This window comes from Nicotiana attenuata, chromosome 7 (genome assembly GCF_001879085.1).
Source record: "Nicotiana attenuata strain UT chromosome 7, NIATTr2, whole genome shotgun sequence".
In the NCBI taxonomy this organism is placed as follows: domain Eukaryota; kingdom Viridiplantae; phylum Streptophyta; class Magnoliopsida; order Solanales; family Solanaceae; genus Nicotiana; species Nicotiana attenuata.
This window is the reverse complement of record NC_031995.1, coordinates 111065707-111090935: the sequence shown is the minus strand read 5'-3', so window position 1 is coordinate 111090935 and position 25229 is coordinate 111065707. Positions and strand designations below refer to the sequence as shown.

Genomic DNA, 25229 nt, shown 5'->3' with positions numbered 1-25229 from the left:
TGAGGCGAGCTTCCAAAAGCTCAAGACTGCCTTGACCACAGCTCCAATGTTAGTTCTGCCATCAACTTCTAGTTCGTATTTAGTATATTGTGATGCTTCTCGGATCAGTATTGGATGCGTATTGATGCAGGAGGGTAGAGTGATTGCTTATGATTCTCATCAATTGAATCTCCATGAGAAGAACTACCATGTTCATGATTTGGAGTTGGCTGCCATTGTTCACGCGTTGAAGATTTGGAGGCATTATCTCTATGGTGTGTCTTGTGAGGTGTTTACTGATCATCGTAGCCTCCAGCACTTGTTCAAATAGAAGGATCTCAATTTGAGGCAGCTGAGATGGTTGGAGCTGCTAAAGGACTATAATATTACTATTTTGTACTATCCGGGAAATGCCAACGTAGTGGCCGATGCCTTGAGTAGAAAGCTAGTGAGTATGGGTAGTCTTGCATTCCTTCCTGTTGGTGAGAGACCCTTGCAGATGATGTTCAGTCCTTGGCCAATCGGTTTGCGAGATTGGATATTTTGGAGCCCAGTCAGGTCCTAGCTTGTGTGGTTTCTCGGTCTTCCTTGTTTGATCGTATCAGAGAGCGCCAATATGATGATCCTCATTTGCTTGTCCTCAAGGACAAGGTTCTGCATGATGATGCCAGAGATGTGACTATTGGTGATGACGGGGTATTGAGGATTAGGGGAGGTCATAATACCGGCCGAACCGTGAATTTCGGTTTTTTAGTTTCTATTTAATCGATTATTCGATCGCTGCACGATTTTTAAATTATTAAATTTTGGATTTTCGGTGCAGTTTGCGATTTTGGTGTTTCTTTTCGGTTAAACCGAAAAATTGAAATTTGTATATATAGCTTTCTCATTCCATATTTTCATATCCAATGTTATGGTGTGGTGGGTAGTTTCTTAAATGGTTTGATTGGAAAGCTTTCTGCTTGTTAGCATGTTATTTGTATATATAGATTTCCCATTCCGTAATTCCATATCCAATGTTCACTTTTTAGGCATCCATGAATTCCATAATTGAAAACAAAGGTATTTTAGATCAGTAGATGGTCTAGTTTTGTTTTGACCAGAGCTGCTTTTTGACATGGACAATTGGAGATGTCTAGGGCCAGGGTGGACATTGTGTGTTAACAGTCTCTGCGGACTTCTCATTTGAATGATGTATACATCTTAGATTTGCTTTGATGGTGAAGTTCACGAGTCACAATAACGCTCAGTTTTTGTGTTGGAGCCTTTCTCCACTGTATATATTCTCCACCGAAACAATGAAAGAATAACCACTGGTCTGGAAGTTTAGGACCACTGGAAGTAAATCCAAGATATAAAAATCTTCAACCGTTGATAATCGAAAAAATAAACCGAAAATAACCGAACTGAACCTTGAAAAATCTGCGCCGAACCGTAAATATTTGATTTGGTTATTAATATTACAAAACTGAAAACCGATAAACCGAACTGTACTTTCATAATAACCGACCGAACCGATCGATGTCCACCCTTGTTGAGGATGCAGGGCCAGATATGTGTGAACAATGTGGATGAGCTACGGGAGTTGATTCTATAAGAGGCCTAGTTCGTGGTATTCCATCCATCCGGGTGCCGCGAAGATGTATCTGGATTTGAGACAGCACTATCTGTGGAGGAGAATGAAGAAAGATATAGTTGGGTTTGTAGCTCGGTGCCTCAACTGTCAGCAGGTGAAATATGAGCATCAGAGGCCGATGGCTTGCTTCAGCAGATAGAGATTCCAGAGTGGAAGTGGGAGCGGATCACCATGGATTTTGTAGTTGGTCTCCCACAGACTTCGAGGAAGTTCAATGCTATTTGGGTGATTGTGGATCGGCTGACCAAGTCCGTGCACTTTATTCCTGTGAGTACTACCTATTTTTCAGACTGGTTGGCAAAGATTTATATCAGAGAGATTGTTCGCCTTTACGGTGTGCCGGTTTCCATCATTTCAGACAGAGGCACGCAGTTTACATCGCAGTTTTACAGAGCCGTGCAACGAGAGTTGGGCACTCAGGTTGAGTTGAGCACATCATTTCATCCGCAGACGGACGGGCAGCCCGAGCGCACTATTCAGATTCTAGAGGACATGTTACGCGTTTGTGTCATTGATTTTGGGGGTTCATGGGACCAGTTTCTACCACTCGCAGAGTTTGCCTACAACAACAGTTACCGGTCGAGCATTCAGATGGCTCCGTATGAGGCTCTATATGGGAGGCGGTGTAGATCCCTAGTGGGATGGCTTGAGCCGGGTGAGGCTAGACTTTTGGGTACAGACTTGGTTCAGGATACATTGGACAAGGTGAAAGTGATTCAAGAGTGGCTTCGTACCGCACAGTCAAGACAAAAGAGTTATGCTGACAGGAAGGTCCATGATGTGTCTTATATGGTTGGGGAGAAGGTTCTACTGAAGGTTTCACCCATGAAGGATGTTATGAGGCTTGGGAAGAAGGTCAAGCTGAGCCCTCAGTTTGTTGGGCCCTTTGAGGTGCTTCAGAGGATTGGGGAGGTGGCCTATGAGCTTGGTTTGCCACCCACCTTATCGAGTGTCTATCCAGTATTTCATGTTTCTATGCTTCGGAAGTATATTGGCGATCCGTCTCATGTTTTGGATTTTAGCACGGTTCAGTTGGATGGTGATTTGAGTTATGATGTGGAGCCGGTGGCTATTTTGGAGCGTCAGGTTCGAAAGTTAAGGTCAAAGGATATAGCATTAGTGAAAGTGCAATGGAGAGGTCAGCCCGTGGAGGAGGCTACTTGGGAGACCAAACGGGAGATACGGAGCAGATATCCACACCTATTTGAGGCTCCAGGTATGTTTCTAGACCCGTTCGAGGACGAACGTTTGTTTAAGAGGGGGAGGATTTAATGATCTGGCCGATCGTTTCAAGAGTAATAGCCCTGTTTCCCCATTTCCTGATTCTTTTGTATTCTACAGCAGTATTATGTCTTACCGGGTCAGTTGATTTGGGTCCCGAGTGGTTTTGGAGTAAATTGAGATACTTAGTCTCTTATGAGAAGGTTTAAGTTGGAAATGTTGGCCGGATGTTGACTTATGTGTAAACGATCTCGGATTTGAATTCTGATGGAACTGTTAGCTCTGTTAGGTGATTTTGGACTTGGGAGCATGTTCGGAATGTGATTTGGAGGCCCGTGGTAGAATTAGGCTTGAATTGGCGAAAGTTAGAATTTTGGCGATTTTGTTATCGGGGTCGGAATGAAATTCCAGAAGTTAGAGTAGGTTCGTGGTGTCATTTTTGACTTGTGTGCAAAATTTGAGGTCATTCGGACGAGGTTTAGCGGGTCTCGGCATCGTTTGTGAAATTCGGAAGTTTAGAAGTTCTTAGGCTTGAATCCGAGTGTAATTTGGTGTTTTGATGTAATTTTGAGTGATTCAAAGGTACGACTAAGTTTGTATGATGTTATGGGATGTGTTGGTATATTTGGTTGAGGTCCCAAGGGCCTCAAGTGAGTTTCGTGTGGTTAACGGATCATTTTTGGCCTTAGGATGTTAGCTAATCTGCTAGTATTTTGTTGTTGCTGGTTTCTTCTTACGCGTTCACGAGGCAGGTCTCGCGTTCGCGAAGAAAATCTGGATATAGAGGGAGATTTGTTCTTCGCGTTCGCAAAGGAAGGGACATGTTCGCGAAGGTTTAGTAGTTGAGTGCATCGCGGACGCGAGAGGAGTATCACGTTCGCGAAGAAGAGAAGAGGCAGCTGGGAACCCCAAGATTTTGGTCTACGCGTTCGCGAAGAGTGGGGTCGGCAAAGCTTGCCATTCGCGAGGCCGGGTTCGCATTCGCGAAGGGTTAAATTGAGGGGCAGTCAGAATGGTCTACGCGAACGCGAAAAGGAGGTCGCGTTCGCGATGAAGGCATCGCTTGGCAGTATAAAAAGGTTCAAAAACTATGGTTCCGGAATTTTTCACACTTCTAACATTTTTTAGCTCGGTTTTGGAGATTTTTGAGAGGATTTTGAAGGCGATTGTTGAGGTAAGATCCTTGTGTTCATTTCTATTCAATAATTATGTTTCCCCACTGATTTTCCCATCTAGTTGGTGTGTTTTTAGGTGTAATTTGGGGGTTTGAGGCTTGTGAATTGGAGAGATGATGTTGGGCATTTGAATGGCCATTTGGTGTCGGATTTTGATGAAGTTGGTGTGGTTAGACTCGTGAGTGAATGGGCTTTCTAGTTTTGTGAATTTTGTCGGACTTCGAGACGTGGGCCCGGGGCCGTATTTGAGCCAATTTCGGGATTTGAGCCCAATTTAGTAGTTTTCTTATGGAAATGGTTCCTTTGCATATATTGATTGCGTTGCATTACTTTTGGCTTGATTCGGGACGCTTGGAGGCCGATTCGAGAGGCAAGGGCATCGCGGAGTAGGATTTTGCTCGGATTGAGGTAAGTAACTGTTGTAAATCTGGTCTTGGGGGTATGAAACCCCGGACATTATGTCTTGTGACTATTTTGGAGGGACTCACATGCTAGGTGACAGGCGTGTGGCGTGAACCGAGGGGATTGTGACTTGGTCCGTCCCGTATAAGCTGTAAAGTTGAACAACAAGTTGTTAGCTATATGCTCTCTATGTGTTCTGAAAATTTATTGTAAATCGTGTTAGAAACCATGTGTAGGCTTTGTGTTGGTACTGTTGAGTCCCACAGAGGTCGCGTTACTTGTTGAATTGCCTGTTATGTTCTATTTGTATCAGTCACAGTTATTACTCGCATATTATATCTCAGTCTCTATTATTCTATTTGTTACTTCATGTTATTGCTGTTTGGGCGGATTTTTCCTGATTCATGAGAGCCCAAGAGGCTGGAGAGAATGATAACTGAGTGAGGCCGAGGGCCTGATTGTGAGGATATTTATGGGATCGGGCTGCACGCAGCGACATGCTTTATTGATTTATGACTGAGTGAGGCGGAGGGCCTGATTGATTTATGCCATGATTGGCTTGTTATAGCACTTGGGATGAAGGTGCTCCTCTGGAGTCTGCACACCCCCAGTAAGCGCAGGTACATACTTAGTGCGAGTGCCGAGTGCTGAGTGCTTGTGAGGAATGAGTGACTGCGAGGAATGAGTGCTTGGGAGGTTGGAGTGATTGGGAGGACTGAGAGGCAGTATATGATTACATTACTGATGCACATTGTTGCCTTATATCCATGTTTTGAAAACTGTTAAAAGATATTCTTATCTAGATTTACTTAAACTTGACTAAAATAAATTGATTTGACTTGAACTATCGGAACTTGAGAAGCATGACTATTTGCCTTTCTGGAATTATTGAAAATGAACTAAAACTGTGTAGCTCGTCACTATCCTCAGTTCCTTATTTATTATTGTCACTTACTGAGTTGGTGTACTCACGTTACTCCCTGCACCTCGTGTGCAGATCCAGGAGTTGTTGGACGCGGAGGTTGTTGATAGCACTCATAGCTGGTCATTGGAGATTGCAAGGTAGTTGCCGGCGTTCGCAGCCCTGCTTTCTTCTTCCCTATCTTTCCTTATTTCTTGTATTTTGGATTCCATACTATGTTAGTCTTGATGCTTTTGGATCGGTTATGTTAGATGGTCATGAATAGTGACACCCTGATGCCGGGCTTTCTTTTCGCACTTTTGTTTTGGGGTTCACCCCGTTTTTATGGCAAAGATTTCAGTTATTTTAAAAGTCTTGGTTTATTTCTGGTTATTGTTGAAAGTGTTTTGGAAATGTCGGCTGGCCTAGTATAATCGATAGGCGCCATCAGAACGGGTTGTGTTTTGGGTCATGACATATATTTTGACTCAAAGTATAACGAAGGATATATTTAAATTTTTTCTTATAGTACAGGGGTATATTTGGCTCTTTGCTGATTACAGTAAATAGTCATGTAATATGACTCATTTACAACTAATATATTATGTGAAAATAGAGAAAGTCAAATTTATTTATAATGTGAAAATAATTAATTAACTCTCGTGATATTGTGCATACAATTAGGGGACGTTTGGTTGCCAGTTAGAGTTGTGCAAGTATTAGTTCTACATGTATTAGTTATGTATGTATTACTTATGCAGAAATAAGTAATGCATGGATTAGTTATGTATGTATTCGTTATGGAGGGATAAGATACGCAAGGTTGAGTTATGTTGAGATTAGTTATGCGGTAGTTAAATAAGTATTAGTAATATAAATGTAATGTAAGTGTTATTTATTTTTAGCTTACTTTATTTTATTAAAATTGTTAGTATAGTTTAAATATACTTTTTTAAACAAAAAAATACAAGTTTGAATAAAGGGTATTCTTGTCATTTTGTGTTTTAATACAAGTATTACTAATACATGTATAAGTTATTCCACCTTCTACCCTACGTAAATAATACATAGATTCCCTCATAGCTTATACATGTATTAGATATGCGGAAAAGAAAAACATGAACCAAACATTGTAAACTTATGTTAGCTTCTATGTGGAGATTATTTTTCCCCTTCTTTTAACCAAACAATGTATAAAGTTATCCTAATTTTAATACATGAGTAAGAGCCCGCTTGGGTTGGCTTAATTTAAGTAGCTTTTAAGCATCTAGTGCTTAAAAGCACTTTTTGTGTGCTTGAGCTTAATTTTTAAATGAGCAGTTATGTGTTTGGATAAATGTGCTGGAGCTGAAAATAAGCAGTTGATGTGTTTGGAAAAAATATGTTCATAAGCACTTTTTCCGTAAAATTACTTAAATGCCTTGAAACTATCAAGACTAAATCAATTCGTACTATCTTTTCTTTCTTTGTTTTTTCATGGGGTCAAAATATATGAATAGGTGTAGATTCTCAAATCAAGCTGATTGCTAAACTCTATTTTCTTGAAAGTAAGAGGTATTTACGCTTACCGGAAGAAACGCATGTTATTAACTAAAATTAATTTAAACTTAATTCAAATATAAATTAACTTTTGTCTCAATTTAAAGCATCATTCTTCCCCACCCAAAACCACCCACCACAAGAAAAGAAATAGATAACTCTACAAAGAACAAGAAAGGAGAGCTTACTCATTTGGATGGTAGAGACTGAAAATGGCGGAGGAAAGGAGAAAAAGAAAAGATTATGGAATTTGGAAGGCAGAGATTGGAAATGGCGTAGGAAAGGAGAAAAAGAAAAGATTGGGGTATTTTGGGAATTACACATAAGTATCAGGGATAACAATGTAAAATACTTGGTCAAAAAGGGGTGGCTTTTAAGCTTAAAAAAAGAAGTTGGGATTACCAACTTATCACTTTTGGCTTATTTTGGACTTTTTGGCTTAAAAGCATTTGACCTTTAAGCATATTTTAAGTTTGCCAAACACCTCAATAAGCTAAAAAATGACTTAAAAGCTGGTTTGACCGGCTTAAAAGTCAATCCAAACAGGCTCTAACTCCTCTCTAAACGGCTACCAAACGACCCCTTAGTGTCACCATTAACACCAGCTTCAAAGGAGCAAATACTTTTGTCCCTCTAATCATTTTTGTATTATCTGAAATATTTAAATTCCTTATATGATAAAATTCTCTATTAAGGACCAATCATGTAACTATGTAAAAGCAACAAATATCATATAATTTATATCAAAAGAGCTTCTCTAAAGATAGTCTAAGAGCACTAAACAAAAGTTTCTATGCATAGAATAAAATGGAATTAAAGTACATACCTTGATAAGATAAAATTGTTATATTTAATATATTATAGTAGGTTGGTTACAATTTTTCGGTTATTAATTTTTATTATAATTAGTTATCTTTAACTATCTTACAAATGATCTAATTATATAAATATTTTTTCACTTTATCAATATATAAAACTTAAGCTCAATCAAATTATTTTTTATCTTTAAACATGATGTGATGATTGTTAATTTGCCACATTTAAATAGTACAATAGTCTAATTAATGGATTAATTAAGCTCTAAACCTCATTATTGTTATGAAGAATTAACTATTATTATCGGCCACTTAGCCTTTTCTTTCACACTTCACCAACTTGACCAACTTGATAAATAATTTATTCATTATATATGATGGTTTTTAATAATTAAAAGTTCTTTAAAAATAAGAAAGGATTTTGACGCATTAGTAATGCACCAAAATTACCTTACTATTTACAACAAATGAAAGTTGATAAGAGTTTGACATGTTACTTTTAATTTAATTTTTCTATAAAATTCAATTTTATATCAAGTTGGATCGCAAAAAGTCATGTCAATGAGAGTAATGGAATAATAAATATCTCCTAAATATAGATAATATTATTCCTTTTGGGACAACCTAAGAAAAATAGTTGTCACATAAAATTGGACAGAACAAATAATATGCTACAATTTTTTACAAACTTTTTGTAACTCAAGGTACTCAAACGTCTTCTTATATCGTATTATTATACCCAAGAAAATTATGACTTGTTTAGTCTAAAGAGTATAAACAGTAATTGGTTCAATATTTTTTGAAACAATATTTTAACTTGGTGTGTGTTGATTAAACGTGAATTCACTCAATTCATTTCAGCTATGAATTTGAAATAGAATAAGAACTATATAAAGTAAACAAAGTGTTTGAAACTTCATTGTTAATAAAAGGCAACACTTGTAACACTCCATATACAATACTAATTCTCATAAGAGATTCTTACACAAATAGTCGGTCGGATTTATTATTTACTTTTCCTAATTAATATACATAAATTGTGCATTGACTATATATGATTATACACATACTACATAAATTAAATATGAATTATACATATTATATATTCGCCAATTATTTGTTAGTTTTAAATAGTTGAGTGTGTGATTAACAAGATTAATTCTTGAAGAATTAGCCAAAATAGCCGTCCATCCACCAATAAAGGTTATGGTAGAGTGGTAAGTGCTCCTTCATCCTTAACTAGAGGTCTCGGGTTCAAGCCCGGGCATGGATTCACTTTTGCTAGGGAGCGCTTTACCCTCTAATATAGGACATCCTGAATCCGAATTTAGTCGGGTCCCAATGCAAGTAGCAGATACTGGATGGGAAACAAAAAAAAGCCGTCCACCCAATCGCTTACACTAAAAAAGCTGACAGATATATAATATATGTATAATATGTGTGTAACTGTATTTAGTCAATATACAATCTATGTATAAAAATCCCTTAAAATTCTTCTTCTTGTTATTGGGCATGGGCTAAATGAATAGCCCAATAGATGAAGAAATAACCTTATGAAATTTCTCGTTAAAATAGCACGGGCTAGCCAGTTTTCGGACTGGTCATTCAAAAATAGCCAGCGTTTGCCAAGTCATTGAAAAATAGCCACTATTTTGCTGCAACAGAGACCGGTCCAGTGTAATATACTGGAGTTCGGTGCACCTGTGTATAAACTTCCACCATATTATGCTGGACCGATATACTTTGCTGGCTCCAGTATATTATACAGGAATTCCAGTATATTATGCTGGAGTATTTTCCAGATTTTGAGCAGTGTTTTCGTTCATATTTATCTTTACATAAAAAGTGACTAAATTTCGATGACTTTTTGAAACTGTGGCTATTTTTGAATGACCACTTGTAAATCTAGCTATTTTTGAATTTCTCCCAAATTTCGTAAAAATTGTATGGGGTAGCCACTATTTAAAGTGGTATTTACTTTTTATCCAGCATTTTTAATGCTGAGCAAAAGTAGCCACTAGTTTATTAAAATTAATATGAAAGGACGTTGTTACCCTTTCCTTCCCAAACGAAAATACAGCGGTGTCACTGACATAGGAGTTTTGAGGGTTTATTTCTACGGAGGGGTCTTAAAAATGGTTGCTTCTCTTAAATGAAACTGGTGTATAAAGTGGCCCCAATTTCAGTTCTCTAAAAGCTTGGGATTCTCTCTTTTACTTTTACCTACTAAACTCCTTGTTAATGGATCTAAACCATTTGAGCAAAGGTTCAAATATCAATACCAACCGAAGTCATACTAGTACAAGTTTTTAAATATCTTAGTTATGTTTGTTTTTGTGATCAAATAGGAAAAAACTAAAAAGAGAATGTTGATAGCTCAAAAGTGTATATCCAGGGTATTTTCCAGTTCTCACCAGCCTCCTACTTGACATGGAACCTGCCTGTGGTGCTTCTCGTATGTATTCCTCCATAGTTGCCAGAAAGGAAGCAGGAGGCTACAAAATTACCATAAAAGAAGCAGATTAAGAAAACAACTTGATTCATAAAGATTGTGTAATTTGACATCAATCTTATATATAAATTGCAATTATTATTTTTGTGAAAGGATACAAATAACGTTTGGTTTTCTGCTACGTTATGGATCCTGAACTTACAGTTACAAGTTCAAAAGTTAAGAACACTTGGTCCTAAACTTCGAGTTCCAAGTTCAAAAGTTAAGGACACTTGGTCCTGAACTTAGAATTACAAGTTCAAAAGTTAAGGACACTTGGTCCTGAATTTAGACTAACAAGCTCAAAAGTTAAGGGCAATAGGTCCTGAACTTACAGTTACAAGTTCAAAAGTTAAGGACAATAGGTCCTGAAGTCCTGAACTTAGACTAACAAGCTCAAAATTTAAGGACAATAGGTCCTAAACTTAGGCTAAGAAGCCCAAAAGCTAAGGACAATAGGTCCTGAACTTACAGTTACAAGTTCAAAAGTTAAGGACATGTAGTCCTGAAGTCCTGAAGTTAAGTGCAAAAGTTAAGGACATGTAGTCCTGAAGTCTTGAAGTTAAGTGCAAAAGTTAAGGACATGTAGTCCTGAAGTTAAGGACATATAGTCCTGAAGTCGTGAACTTAGAGTTCCAAGTTCAAAAGTTAAGGACATGTAGTCCTGAAGTCCTGAAGTTAAGTTCAAAAGTTAAGGACATGAGCAGAAGGGTATTTTCGTCCAGGCAGTTAAAGTTTATTAAAGCAGTGGCTAAATACTAAAGACATTTTAAAAAGTGGCTTAAAAGTAAATACATATGTTACTTGTGGCTAACCGTGCACTTACCCCAAATTTCTCTTACACAAGCCCATATAGAGGTCCACATCAATTCGGCCCAGTGGTAGATCTGATATTCTTTTGGGCCTATAAAAACCTAACCACAAATTCCAATATAAGGATAGTATCACTAGGGTTTTCTCTTCTTCATTGATTGAGGTACCGCACCTGAGGGAGGGAGCTCACAGCAGCATCAACAATGGTTCTCAAGTAAACCCTCAACCCTTAATCTCTTCTCTATCTCTATTTGCATCTTATGTACCAGCAAACGTTGTGTAATTCCTCGTATTTAGAACCCATTTGATAACTTTATTGCATAAAATTTATCAGAAGTGTCCCAACATTAATGCTTATGTTTTTTATTTTGCTGATTTGAACTCTAGTTATGTGGGAAATGCTTAAAAGTCAATTCTTTTCTGTTTTTGGCATTTTTTTTGCTAGATGTATGGTCACGTGTAATGTAGATTGCAGTCTATTTTAAGGGGAAAAAGGTTTTCTTGTAAATCATTTATTGGTAAAATGTTGCTACACTTTTGTTTGGTTAATTATGTTTTAATTATTTCGATTTATTAATGTATGATTAGTGTGGCAGAAGAGAGGTGAAAAGAGGAGTGCATTGGGAGGTGTTACTGTATAGGTTATGTCATTTCATATAGACTGCTAGAAGAGATAAATTGGATATACAACAGTTAACCCATTGATTAATGCAAAACGTTTTTGGATCTTTTTGCTCTGATTGATGTGTTGGTTAATTTGATTAACCATTGAATGTTATATTCCAATGGTTTGGATACTTTAGGAGGTAGCCTGTAGTTTAGTATGACCTCTACTGTTATTTTATTGAAAGAAACTTCACGACGATGTATGTGAAGCGGATGTTTGTAGTGGCTTGTTGTATGTAGCGGAGCCAGAATTTCCAATGGTTTGGATACTTTAGGAGGTAACCTGGAGTTTAGTATGACCTCTAGTGTTATTTTAAAGAAAGAAACTTCACGATGATGTATGTGAAGCGGATGTTTGTAGTGGCTTGTCGTATGTAGCGGAGCCAGAATTTTCACGTAAATCTTTAGAAATAAATAAATACACGAAGAAGTCAAGAGGATTTAATTCATAATATATATACATAAAAAATTAGATTTACCTATCTAAACAGTGTGTGCCCTTGGAGCTATGTGGCTTCGCCACTGCTCGTGGAGTTTGCATTTCTTGTCTTTAGTATTATCCCTGTAAGTTGTGCGAAATTTTTTGATACCAAATTGGTATAACTGAACTGATTCGAGGTGACAATTTTTTCTGGAAAATAGACATTACTTCTGATGAATTTTGCTGGTTGTGTAAAGCCTGGAGAATTTGTGAACTGTTATACAGGGAGTTATTTGGTTGGCTGATTTTGAAATGCTTCAACTGTACTATCACATCAAATGTGTTTTATAATAACAGAATGTGAATTGCCATTTGGCTCTATTAGGGGAGTTACCTCCTCTTTGTTACTTCTCCGCCCTAATTTATTTGAAGGTGTTTGACTTGGCATGGAGTTTAAGAAATAAAAGAAGACTTTTGAAACTTGTTGTCTAAAACAAACCATGAAATTTTGTGTGGCTAGAAATCATTTTATTAAGGATAAAAAGGGTAATTTAAAGTTCAATTGTTACTACATATATAAAGGTCTTAATCTTTTTGGGACTGACGAAAAATAAAGAAGTGTCACCTAAATTGTGTCAGAGGGAGTATGTTATTGTAGACATGCTTTACATTTGGTTTTGCCTTGGTTACTTATAGGCTATAGCACTTGAAATCGAGTATTCATTAGCTTTTTTCTTACTTCCCTTGCAGGACAGAGCTCTGCCGTTTCAGCGGTGGCAAGATATACCCAGGGAGGGGCATCAGATTTATTCGTTCAGATTCTCAGGTAACATACTAAAAGCCATTTCTTAGCTGATGGTAATTAAAGTTATTTGTGTACTTATTGGTAAGAGGGTGCAGAGTCATGCTTTCTTGTCCGTTCTCGCTTAGTATTTTCTGGTTGTCGTAGGTGTTCCTATTTCTCAATTCAAAATGCAAGCGGTACTTCCACAACCGTCTGAAGCCTTCCAAGCTTACATGGACAGCCATGTACAGGAAGCAGCACAAGAAGGTGAGTCTGTCAGAATAAAAGCATCCACAAGTTAAATTTCTGAACTTAACATTCTGTTTTTTGCTTTGAAGTTTAACACTAACATTCCAACATTGAAGGATAAAGCTTTGTGATGTAAAGTTTTACCCTTGGGATACACTTTGTCTTTAAATATTACAAAGTGTTTATTTAGAAAACTTGGATATACAGATGAATTGGTTTTACCTTTTTCCATTTCATGGGTACTTCGCGAAATTAAATTTGTGCATTGGAACAGTTACATTTTGGGCTGCCCAAAATAAATAGCCGGCGAATGTATATGTTTTGTATATTAAGTATAAATATACGTATAAACTACATATAGTATACATATCATATACATAATCAGTGTTATATGTTCCGTATATTTGGGCTGTCGCCTGTAATTATTTTGGGCCATTGGGCCAAAAATAAAAAAATCCCTTATTTTTTGTGTTTGATAACATTAGGATATTGCACAAGAAGCTGTCAAGAAGAGGAGACGCGCCACAAAGAAGCCTTACTCTAGGTCCATTGTGGGTGCAACCTTGGAGGTAATCCAGAAGAAGAGAACTGAAAGACCAGAAGTTCGAGATGCTGCTAGGGAGGCTGCTCTTCGGTATGTATCCACAGAGCTCATGCATTTACTATAAAAGGTGACTATATATGTTGTATTTGTCGAAGATGGAGTGATTAATATTTGGTTGGGTTTCTGCAGTGAAATCAAGGAAAGAATCAAGAAGACAAAGGATGAAAAGAAGGCTAAGAAAGCAGAGGTAATGGCAAAGTCACAGAAAGGTGGAGGGAAAGGTAATGTGTCAAAGGGAGCTGCAGGAAAAGGCCCTAAGCTTGGCGGCGGCGGCGGAAAACGTTAAGCTATTGTTTATGTTTGTTTTCGAAGTAGTACTAGAGTGGTTTTTGCATCTTGATTGAATGTAAGTTTTTTATCCAACTGCAGATCAGCAGTTAAAACAATATATTTCTGAATTTTGGTCTTGTTTCGAATATGCAGATTAATTACTCTTGTTTCATTATGAGAATTATCTTCCTTGCACCTAAGCTACTTCCAATTAAGTCTTCACTAAAATTTGCCCTTTGATCCACAAGTTTGTAATGTCAAAATGCACATGTTAGTTTGTACTTAGTTTTAAGACAGTACAATTTCGCATACGGAAGGGGTGTCTTGGTGTCACTGGTGATTAGGAGGTCACGAGTTTTAAGTTGTGGAAACGGATTCTTGCAGAAATATAGGCTAAGGCGACATACAATAATTCTAGAAATGTAAGGTAAAGCTGCATACAATGGTTTGGGGGAACGTCGATTCCCTGGATTTTCTGGCTTCCCTTCAACCAGCCACTCTTTTAGTAAATTTTGTAGTCTGGTCCGCGCTTGAATTATGATCTGTTTGTTGATACGACATGTAGAAGATGAACTCAAAATAACCAATCAAACTATTGAGTTAAAACGGGTCCAATATATAACCCAATTAGTCAAAATACAATCCAAATCAAACATAAAATATCGAAGAAGATGAACTCAAAATAACCGATCACACTATTGAGTTAATACGGAACCCAATTGGTCAAAATACAATCCAAATCAAACGTAAAATATTGAACTTGGAGATTGAGGATTATGTAAATATTGCTGAACTTAAGCTAATAATTAAAGAAAAATAAATTAACAACAAGAGTTATGGTGGAGTGGTAAGTAATCCTTCATCCTTAACCGGAGATCTCGGGTTCGAGCTTTGGGTACGAAGTTGCCTTTGTTAGGGAGTGTTTTATCCCTTAATGTGGGACTTTCCCTGTGAATTCGGATATAGTCGGGCCCCAATGTGGGTATCGTACACCGGGTGAGAATTTGCAAAAAAAAAAAAGGAAAAATGTATTAGTTTTTTTTTTTTTTTTTTTTTTTTTTTTTTTTTTTTGCAAACAGATTAGGAGGGAAAGTTGGCGCTGTGGGGGTTGTGACCTAGGGGTGTTCATCGTTCGGTACGGTACGGTATTTAGATATTTCGGTTCGGTATTTTCGGTATTCGGTTTCTTAAAATGCTATACCAATACCGTACCTAATTAAATTCGGTATGGTTCGATTTTTCTCCTTTCGGTTTCGATTTATTCGGTTCGGTAACTTCGACTTATTCGGTTTGAATACTAACTAGTGCATAGAGTCATAGAAGGTAATATTCTTAATTAAAGTACTCGAAAGTACAAAACTAAAAACGTTTGTTGACAAAAGTTTTGTCCAAACCAGCAAATACCAACCCAGAGAGAGCTATACATAAAAGAATAAATTTGATCATTAGAAATGTCTTGTTACTTGCTTAGAGTTAATTGATGAACTTAGAGAATAAAGGAAAATAAAATTTTGAATTTCTTATATTTATGTTATAACTAATAATATGTGTATTGTGTAATATTATATATATTTCGGTACGGTATCGGTATTTTGGTATTTTATTTTAAAATATCAAATACCATATCTAATACCAATTTTTTTTAAACTTAAACCAAATACCATACCGAATACCAAATAAAAAAAAAATTCAATTTTGATACGATAATTCGGTATTTACCAAATTAGCACAACCCTATTGTAACCTGTTACTAATTGATATGACTTGTTTAACTTGCCCAAATTTGATCCAACTCGTCCATTTCCAGTGAGAAACTAGAATTTAGCCATGACCATTCAAAAAAATAAAAACAAGGGAAAAAAGCATGCTGGGAACTGTGAATTTCCTTTGTTTAGAATCTAAGTGAAAAAGAATAATCGTTTAACTAAACAAAAAAGGAAAGGGGATAGAATCTAATTCACGTATGGTTTAAATAGTTTCCTTTTATATCTTTATTGTTAGTATTTTATCATTATATCACCCAATACCGTAAACTACTGTCTAATATTTATCAGCTGCTCTGCTCTTTCCAAAGAGATGACATGATTCAGAGTACTATATGATGGGCAAGATATTAATTTTCAGTGTGTATTCACACACTGGTTAATGAATCTTTTTTTCGAAAATAAAAATTATATATTTAGAAATAGCAATGACTGTACTTTAAATCACATTGGTTTAAATTCGTAATTCAAATTTATACCTCCATTGAGACCAGAGGCGGACATATGCTATACCGAAAGGGGTCACCATCACCCGTAAAGTTCGACAAAAATTTCATATATACATGTATCTGTCTTTAGAAAATAGTGATATATTAGTAGTGGATACCCTATATGCAAAAAATAGTAAATTTTGGTTGAATCCAAAAGTACACCCCGACCTTCAAATCCTGGATCCGCCTCTGGTACACAGACCTCACTCCTACCCTCTGCAGGTAAAGAGGCCGTTTCCGATAGACCCTCGACTTCAAGCAAGCATGCATTATATATGATGATAGCGAAATACCTTACACATTTTGGTTGAACCCAAAAGTGCACAACCGACCTTCAAATCCCAGGTCCACCTCTGATTGAGGCGCTTGACACGCATGATAAAAAGTTGTAAAGTATTATAACTAATGACATTAATATCAATACAACAAATAATAGTACAATACTACCTTACAATTACACTAATACTGACAAGAGTCTGGTTCTAATCAAAAGAACCACTTACTACTAAAGTACTAATCTTAATTATAACAAATACCAGCTAACTACCTATCTTCTAATCAAACTTAGTTAGTGCCTGGAAAAAGAAACACTAATTATTAGTGCTAATTAAACCCAATATGGTGGCATAACTGGATTAAACCCTTCTACATTATTAACGTTGAAAACATAGCTACATTCAGCCATATCATTATTATTATTATTATTCTGATGGTTACTTGTAGTAATTCCTCTTGTCTTGTTTGAACTTGGCATTGATGTGCTTTCCACTGTCTCTTCACCTGATATTTTAGTGTATACTGTGGAATTCACTTGTTTCTTTGTAGCTTGTTCCTTCAATATTGCTCTTAATGCCAACACCTATCACAAAAACAAGAGTTTAACTCTTTGTTAATGTGTAAAAAAATTATTACACTATCAGATCATCTAAAAGATTTTAAAAAAAAGGACAACCCGGGCACAAAGTATTTTGCATTCATGCAGGGTGCGGGAAAGGGCGACACCCCCTAGGGATGTGATGTAGACAGGTTACCCTAATGCAAGCATTATTGGCTGCTCCACGGATCGAACCCGTGACCTTTAGCGTTTAGGTCACACGGAAACAACTTTACCGTTGCTCCAAGATAAGACAAGCTACCCTAGTGCAAGCATTAGTGGCTGCTTCCACGGCTCGAATCTGTGACCTTTTAGTTTTTAGGTCATACGGAGACAACTTTACCGTTATTCCAAGATAAGACAGATTATCTGCTACGACATGTTAAAAAATCTTTACATTATCCGTGTGTATAATTAGTGAAAAAAAGGAAACAGACATATGGACAAAATTCTAACTGCATGAGAGAGGATAATTAAATTAAAAGGAAAACTCAAAAAGAAAAGGAAAGGAAAGGAAGAAGAGGGACAATGTTGTATGAAACGTCAATTTCAATTTTTATTACAAGGTATAAGAAGAGTCAATTTTTTTTTTAAATTTATTTATTTGCATTAAATTAAGCCGACCTTGCTTTATAATGATGGGGACAACTGAAGTTAAAGTTGTCTCCATAGTTATGGCTCCAAATATGACGAGCCTAACGAATAATGACGCCATATTATTCTAAAATAGTTGTTTTTCCTCAAATAGCAACTATTATTCTAAGTTTCATAAAAATAGGTTATTTTCTTAAAAAGACAAGGATTCGTTGAGGACTATATTATCATTAGACATAGGTATCTAAAACCCCAGTCATTTTTTTAGTATTTCTTTCTAGCTTTAAATTTGGGAACAATCTTACTATCTATAATATTTTAAAGATTAAGTAGTTGTTCATTCAATCGCTTAAATTAAAAATAATTGATAGATATATAATATATGTATGATCTATGTATAATATGTATATAAACATGTATGATAAGTGTATATACATACCAGCTAGGAAAAATAAACAGCAGATTTTATTGGTAATTTATGTAAAGTTTGAATATTTTAAGCCACCGTTGTTTTCCATTACCATCTTCTGTTTTCCCATTATCAGAGGAAAGTTAATTTAGGTGACTACATAAACTAGATATTGATTTAAAAAAACATTAACATCACAAAGAAACACCAAAGTATAGGTTTAGGGTGACTCACATAGGAAAATAATTTTCAAAGAATGAGATATAAGAAGTATTGAAGACATAATTAAGTACTTAATTAATATATGTTCTCTTTTCCAACTTAATTTTTTAGATGAGATAATCGTACTGTTCATATTATAGTATCAAAGTAGAAATTCTGAGTTCTAATCTCACTGTCACCCCATTATCAAAAAAAATTGGGGTATTATCACATTATCAAACTATTTATATTTGGTAGTCGAAATAGTGTATAACATTTGTATACTTTATGTATATAGCATACATCATATATATATATATATATATATATATATATATATATATATATATATACAAATATTTTTTCGGCTATTATTTTGAGAGCGGCTATATAATGTCATTTTCTCAAAAGAATCTTTATGTACTTGGCTCAAGAAAAAGAGTCACGCTCACCCACAAGAGAACACGTACTTAATTTGTTCTTTATACTTTTAGATAAAACGGTCACACACAATTCATCTGACAATAAAAAACATACAACTTTTTTTTTAAAGTTTTGCATGAATTGCATGGATGCAAGAAAGTGAAGAGAGAATTTCTCAAAACTGACCTCATTTTGAAGCTTCTGTTTTTCCCTAGAAACTAAATCATAGTCTTGTTTAAGAGAATCATAGAGTCGTTCGAGCTGCTTAGATTTCCATCTAGCTCTCCTATTTTGAAACCAAACAGCAATTTGACGAGGTTGTAACCCAAGTTCTTTAGCTAGTTTCATTTTCCTATCAGGATCAAGTTTTATCTCTTCTTGAAAACTGTTTTCAAGTGACTCTAATTGTTCACTTGTTAATCTTTTCTTCTTGTCCAGTTGATTCATAGCAAAGTTGTTGTTCAGTTTGTCCATTGTTGGGAGCACTCCACCATTTTGTGTTTGCATTGCATGCTTCATTTCCATACCTTTAAAAAAGGAAAAAAAAACCAAAGATTATATTAGCATGTAAAGATATGGAACAACAACATACCGAGTGTATTTTCACAAGTGGGGTCTGAGGTGCAGAGACGGACCTACATCGTAAAGAGAGGGGTCACCGACGGCACTCGGAAAGTTCGACAAAAATTCCATGTATACCAGTATATGTCTTTTCAAAAATAATAATATATACAAGCAAATTTTAGTTGAATGCAAAAGTGCATTTGTAACCTTCAAATCACGGGTCAGCCTCTGCTGGGGAGGACAAGTATGTATGCCGGATCTTGCCTCTACCTTGTGAAGATAGAGAGGCTGTTTCCGGTAGACCATCCGCTCAAAATATATGGTTGTGAGATAAAATGGGCAGTGATCAGGCTGACAAAGTTTGTAACTAACACTTGGTTTTTACTTTCTTTAGGAAACTGAGAAAGGTCAGCAATTATTAAAGGTATCAATGGAAAAAAGAAAACTTCATAATTCTGCCATTTTAAACTTAGTGTAAATTCAAGAATATTTTTTTTATTTTAGCTCACTCATCTATTCTTTGAATAGTACTTCTTTATCCAGGAGCGAGGCTAAAAAGGAAATCCCTTAAAGACCAAAATAGAAAGGCAATTATCTATATTAAGATAACATACTTCAAGATCAAATCATGAAAAGAACCCTATGAAGAAATGGGACAAAATAATGATTAGAATAAATGTGGAAATCATGTAAAACACAATAAACATCAATGAAGACTAACATGATTGCTTCTGAGAATAACAACAACAACAACAACAAATACAGTATATCTTTACCTGGATATTGATCATAATTGTAGCTGTAGAGGAAATTGAAAGAATTATCAGGAGGAGTAGGTCGAGAAACAAAGGGTCTAAAATTCCCATTCCAGTCCATATTTTTGGACTCTTTCTTTTTTCCTTCTAAACAAGGCAAAGATCCAAGAAAACACCCAAATTCTAACCCCTTAATATATTGACACAAATCTTTCTTTATCTAGTATTGGACCAGTACTATTCAAGACTATGGACCACCTTAAATTAATTAAAGGGGTTAATTAGGGTTTGCCCTTTTGAAAAAGTATGAAAACTTTCTTGGTTTGTTTTGAAGAAACAAAAGTGAAAAATGAGAAGAAGATGTTGTAGGGAGAGTTTACTACATTTGTGGATAGAATCAGTCAGTACTTAGCATTGTGTCAATATGTGAAAGAGATGGATTGGGAGGGTAAGAATTAGTTGTGAAGTTTTATGCTTCACTTTTGGGAGCAACTCATAAATAGGACATCCTCTTTGGTTTTTTTTTGGGGGGTGGGGGGTGGAGTGGAGTAGATGGATACTAGTGTGCACTAATTAATTGTTGTTTTTATTAGTGTTAAATTTCAACAAGGACACTCTAATGATATATTTAAAGAACCATATTTAAAATATGTGTTCATTAACTATAGGTGTAATTTGAGATCACTTAATCCTTATGAAGTACTAATAAAGTTCACTTCATTTAGTGAAGTGGTAAAAAAGTTTTTTATTTATTTACTCCTTCATATCCCTTTTACTTTTCATTTCTGGCTTTTGTATGCTCCTTAAAAAAATAATTAAAAAAGATAATTTGACTAAATGATGCTTCTTTATTCTTTGACCTTAATTTATTACTACTTTTGCTTTTACTATATTAATCTCTCACAACATTTATTAGAAAATTTAAATTTCTAAAATGATAGATTTTTTGGATCATTATTTTTAGTAACCATGACAACAAAAAAAAGACCAAAAGAAGTATTATTATATATTGGGAGTAAGAGAAGGGAAAATGGAGAGGAAATTACAAGGTATGGAATCAAACTCGAACTAACAAGGTGAGAATTTGGGTAGTTAACCAACTGGGTTACTACGGTTTTTAAATAGTATAAAAAGTTCGATTTAACTTTGACACTGACAATATAAATAACTTTATACTATTAATGTAACATAATTTGTTATACCATATTATTTGCCTTATTTTTCATATTAATGTATAAATCTATTAATTTTAATTATAGGCAATTATGTGTAGTTACTCTTAGTGATTCATTTGTGCAAAATTCTTTCACATTATCATTATAAAGTTAATTAGGAGTGTAAGAAAATTAGGATTTTTATCAAAGGTCACAGTCTAAGGAAGTGTATGGTCCCCTAAAGGCCAAAAAATAGACAAGCTGCCTTGAGCTACTCTCACGCCTCTCTTCCCATTTTTCTGACAAATTAACTACTTTCTTCCCCCCTAGTACTACTACTACTTCTTAGTATGCAGTACTTAGTTTCTTCTATAGCATTTAATTTGAGTCTCTCTCAAGATGTAACTCTAGAAAACATCATAAGAAACGACAGTGTGTTTGTAAATCCCTTTCGTTGAAAAATTGTACTGTATTAATTGAATAGAAATGATCCCTTTTCTGGTTATATACTCCCTTCTTTTCAATTTATACGACAGTATTTGACTGAGTACGATGTTTAACACAAAAATAAAGAATTGAAGTTTGTGATTTAAAATAAGCCATAATCTCATTAAGAGTAAACTGACAATCTTTTTGATGCAGACTAAAAAAGAAAGCATGCTACAAATATATTGGAATGTGTTTTACCAAAAAAGTGTTAAACCTTTTCTTACAACGGATTAATAAGAAAATAGGGGATAAATCCTAGCCAAGGATAATTAACTCTAGATCCAAGGATATTAAGTGGGAAAAATAGGATATGGTTAAGCTCATGAGCTCTTTAAGATTATAAAAGATATCAAATATATATATGACGGGCTTACATTCTTGATGCTACTACTCCGTAATGTAAAATAAAGAAGAAAAAGAAGATGTACCATTAACGACTACGAGATCTATCTTTATTGATTCCGTAATGATGATCACAAAGATCAGCAGCCAAGTTCTAAACCTTCTCTTGATTTTCTTGAGAAAGATTCTCCTGTTCTTCAGTGTTAAGAGGGGAAGAAAAAAGTCCCCCTTTCTTATTCTCTTACCTAGTATATATATAATAGGTATTCCCCTTTACCCAACGGTCCTTGGCCAGGATACCCTAATCTGCCAATTGCACTTTAGGTCGACCTCCCCAAGTTCCATGGCGTGTAATTCGCCATACAGGCTTTCTAATGGTTTGACCTCGGCCGTGGCCGAGATGCTCATCGTTATGGTGCCTCATGGATACAATCACGGCTTAATCGACTCCTCGCCATTCCTTTTTGTGCCGATTCTCGTGTGGCCAGGATTCGACCCATACAGTTAGTCCCTCCGCCCATTGAGGTCGTCTTTGGGCGAACTCGATGGGCAGAACTCGTCAATAAGAACCTTTTGAGAAATCTGAGAGTTTTGGGCGATGGGCGAGTGCCTCTTAGCGAGATGATGATGTGACGTTTCGAGTGCTTTATCAGACCACCGTGTCAGTTCGAAATGACATTAAATTCGTCAGGCGTCATTATGGCACATGTTCTCTGTGCATTGCGTCATTTCCCGTGCCCTTTTCGTTATTTTTTTTTTGATAAAAGGCGGCGCTTGGTTTCGCAAACCAGCATATTCATATCTCTATAAATAGGGAAAAGTTTCCCATTCGAATGTAGTGTTTACCAATCGTTCACAAGACAATCTTAAGTCATTCTTTCTTCTTCTTCTTCTTCAGTTCTTCGTATTTCTTTTTCTACCAACAATCCTCGTGGCTGTTACCCTCATTTCTTTACACTCATGACCTATACAGTCACCCAAAGCGATGGCTAGTGCTTCTTCTAACCTTGATCGAGTCGTTGGTGCTCCGGTGCCGAAAAACGATATACCCCTACTCGAAGAGGGAGTGGGTCTGGCGGAGGATGAGAGTTTTCCGACTGTAGATGAGGTCCAGGGAAGGCAAGGACTGACTTCAATAGCCCTGCTGGGGATGAGCCGAAACCTGTTATTTTTACGATGGATGCTGCGGCCCTCACGACGTTCAAAGCCAAATGGAGAATCCCTGATCACATTGAACTAGTTCCGGCGGGTCGTGACATAATGCATATACACCGCCCGGGCTACTGTGCGTTTTACGCATATCCATTTGTCATTTGGTACACGCTTCCCCTTCCCTCCTTGGCAATGGAATTCTGCCGCTTCTACGAGACGTGTCCGGCTCAACTCTCTCCGTACGTATACAAGCTCTTCCTTATGCTTATCAGGTACGCGGAGCTGGCCGATCGAGGAATTTCTCTACAACACATGCTTCACCTCTTCGCCCCCCATTTTTATAGGGTCACAATGATTCACCTTCGTCACCGAGGAACCAAGGGTTTGGTGGTAAAGATGGATAACAAGGCCAACCGCCACGTTTGGGAGAACTTCTTCTACGTCCGAACAGAGCACGTGGTATCGTACCGTGCAGGGTTTCCTGAGGCGTGGAATTTTGCCCATAGGTCTTCCTTTCCTTTAATTATATTATATTATTTTTTGAAAATGGCTGTTGGCCGTCTCCCTTTAGTGACCGTCGAGTGTTTTATATTTCCGCAGCCGAGAGGGTACCTCCTCCGCAAGTTGCCAATATTCGCGAATGGGTGAGCTCGATTCTTCCCCACACGATAGGGATCCGCGAATGGATGCCCTTCCACGAGAGGTTTGGGCGCAAACCTTCCACTAGTGAGTCGGCTTATTTCGGTCTTAGTTGCTTTGTTCTTTGCTCCGTCTTTTTCTTACCTTATATCTTCGTTTGGTCGAATTTCTCATTGGCAGGTCGGAGAGGAGCGAGAAGGGCAAGGGATCCTGTCCTTGCTTTTCGTCAACCGATTTCCTCTGCCTGGCCTGTACCAAGGGTAACTGTGGATGAGGGCGTCCAAAGTTTGGTTGTTCGGCGGACCGCATCCGCGACCGAGCCTATTCGTTCGGAGGTTGCTCTTAGGTCGGACACTCCGGTTCCCGCAATCCATTCAGCGGATGAACCTTCTCATGGTGGTGGCAAAGAAGTCCCGTCAATGAGGCGGAAGTTAATGTCAGAGGGGCATCTTTGGTTGAAACGCCCTCGAGGGGCGACCCTGTTTCGGCGATATCTGAAGCTGGCGGTGATAGCGGCCTAGGTGTGGAGGCGATGCCCGTCTCGAACATAGAAGAGCTGTCATGGCAGGGGACATAGTTCGGAGGCCGCTCCAATTGTTTCTAGTGGTCCATCGGCGTCTCGGCAGGCCCATACCCCCTCTTCGGCTAATGAGAGGTTGAAGGACGTAGTGGTAGCTGATTATGAATCTGATTCTGATATCGATCTTGAGGACATGAGGATGTTCGAGGAAGGTTTTACCAGGGTTAACGTGAGAGCGGAAGTCCCTTCCCGTGTGCTCGAAATTCCGTCAGATTTTAACCTGTTGGAGGACACGGTGGACTTGGTGCCCCAATTTGAACTTCTGTGCTCCGCCGCCGAAAGTAGATCTCTTCGGGAGATCAGAGACTCTGGTTTTTCGCATGGTGTGGCTGGGATGGCCTTGAGGGTGAGTTTCCTTTTGCTTTTTTCTTTGTTTTGTGCCATTTGATTTCGCTGATTCTTCCTTTTTCCTCCTTAGACTTACATGCTGGGGATCGAGAGTGCTCGTCGGGCTGAGACGCGAGCCGATGTCTTTCGATAAATGGCCGCGAAGTACCGCCGGTGTCGCAACAGGTGCTGTGAGATGCACGCGCAGCTTAGGGGGCAATAAAACTCAATCCCTCAAGGAGGAGTTAGAGATGAAGGACGAGGATCTCATGTAGTCTATCCACAGATGTAGCGAGCTTGAGGGGTTGCTTAGGGCCAAAGACGAGGAGCTCAAGGTGGGCAAAGGGGTTGCAGCAGAATGCGAGGATCTTCAAACGAAGGTGTTATCCTTGCGAGCCGAGCTTGAGCAAAATGACACTAGAGTTGCCAATATAAGTGCAGAGTGGACGGAGAAGGTGGCTGAGCTAGAAAGGAAGATGGTCGAGTTGGAGAGGGCCGAGGGAGCC

At 37.2% G+C, this 25229-nt stretch overlaps 2 protein-coding genes across 2 annotated transcripts; one reads left to right on the top strand and one right to left on the bottom strand.

Moving 5' to 3' along the window:
- Positions 11092 to 14166, top strand: LOC109229710 (60S ribosomal protein L24). The gene is made up of 5 exons (XM_019395241.1): positions 11092 to 11186; positions 12810 to 12885; positions 13009 to 13110; positions 13578 to 13726; positions 13826 to 14166. Exons 1-5 carry the CDS (start codon positions 11176 to 11178, stop codon positions 13980 to 13982), a joined length of 495 nt encoding a protein of 164 aa, XP_019250786.1. The 5' UTR covers positions 11092 to 11175; the 3' UTR covers positions 13983 to 14166.
- Positions 16828 to 20161, bottom strand: LOC109230363 (putative homeobox-leucine zipper protein ATHB-51). Its single transcript, XM_019395868.1, has 3 exons — positions 20062 to 20161; positions 18908 to 19248; positions 16828 to 17079 (listed from the first exon to the last, which is right to left on the bottom strand). Exons 1-3 carry the CDS (start codon positions 20159 to 20161, stop codon positions 16828 to 16830), a joined length of 693 nt encoding a protein of 230 aa, XP_019251413.1.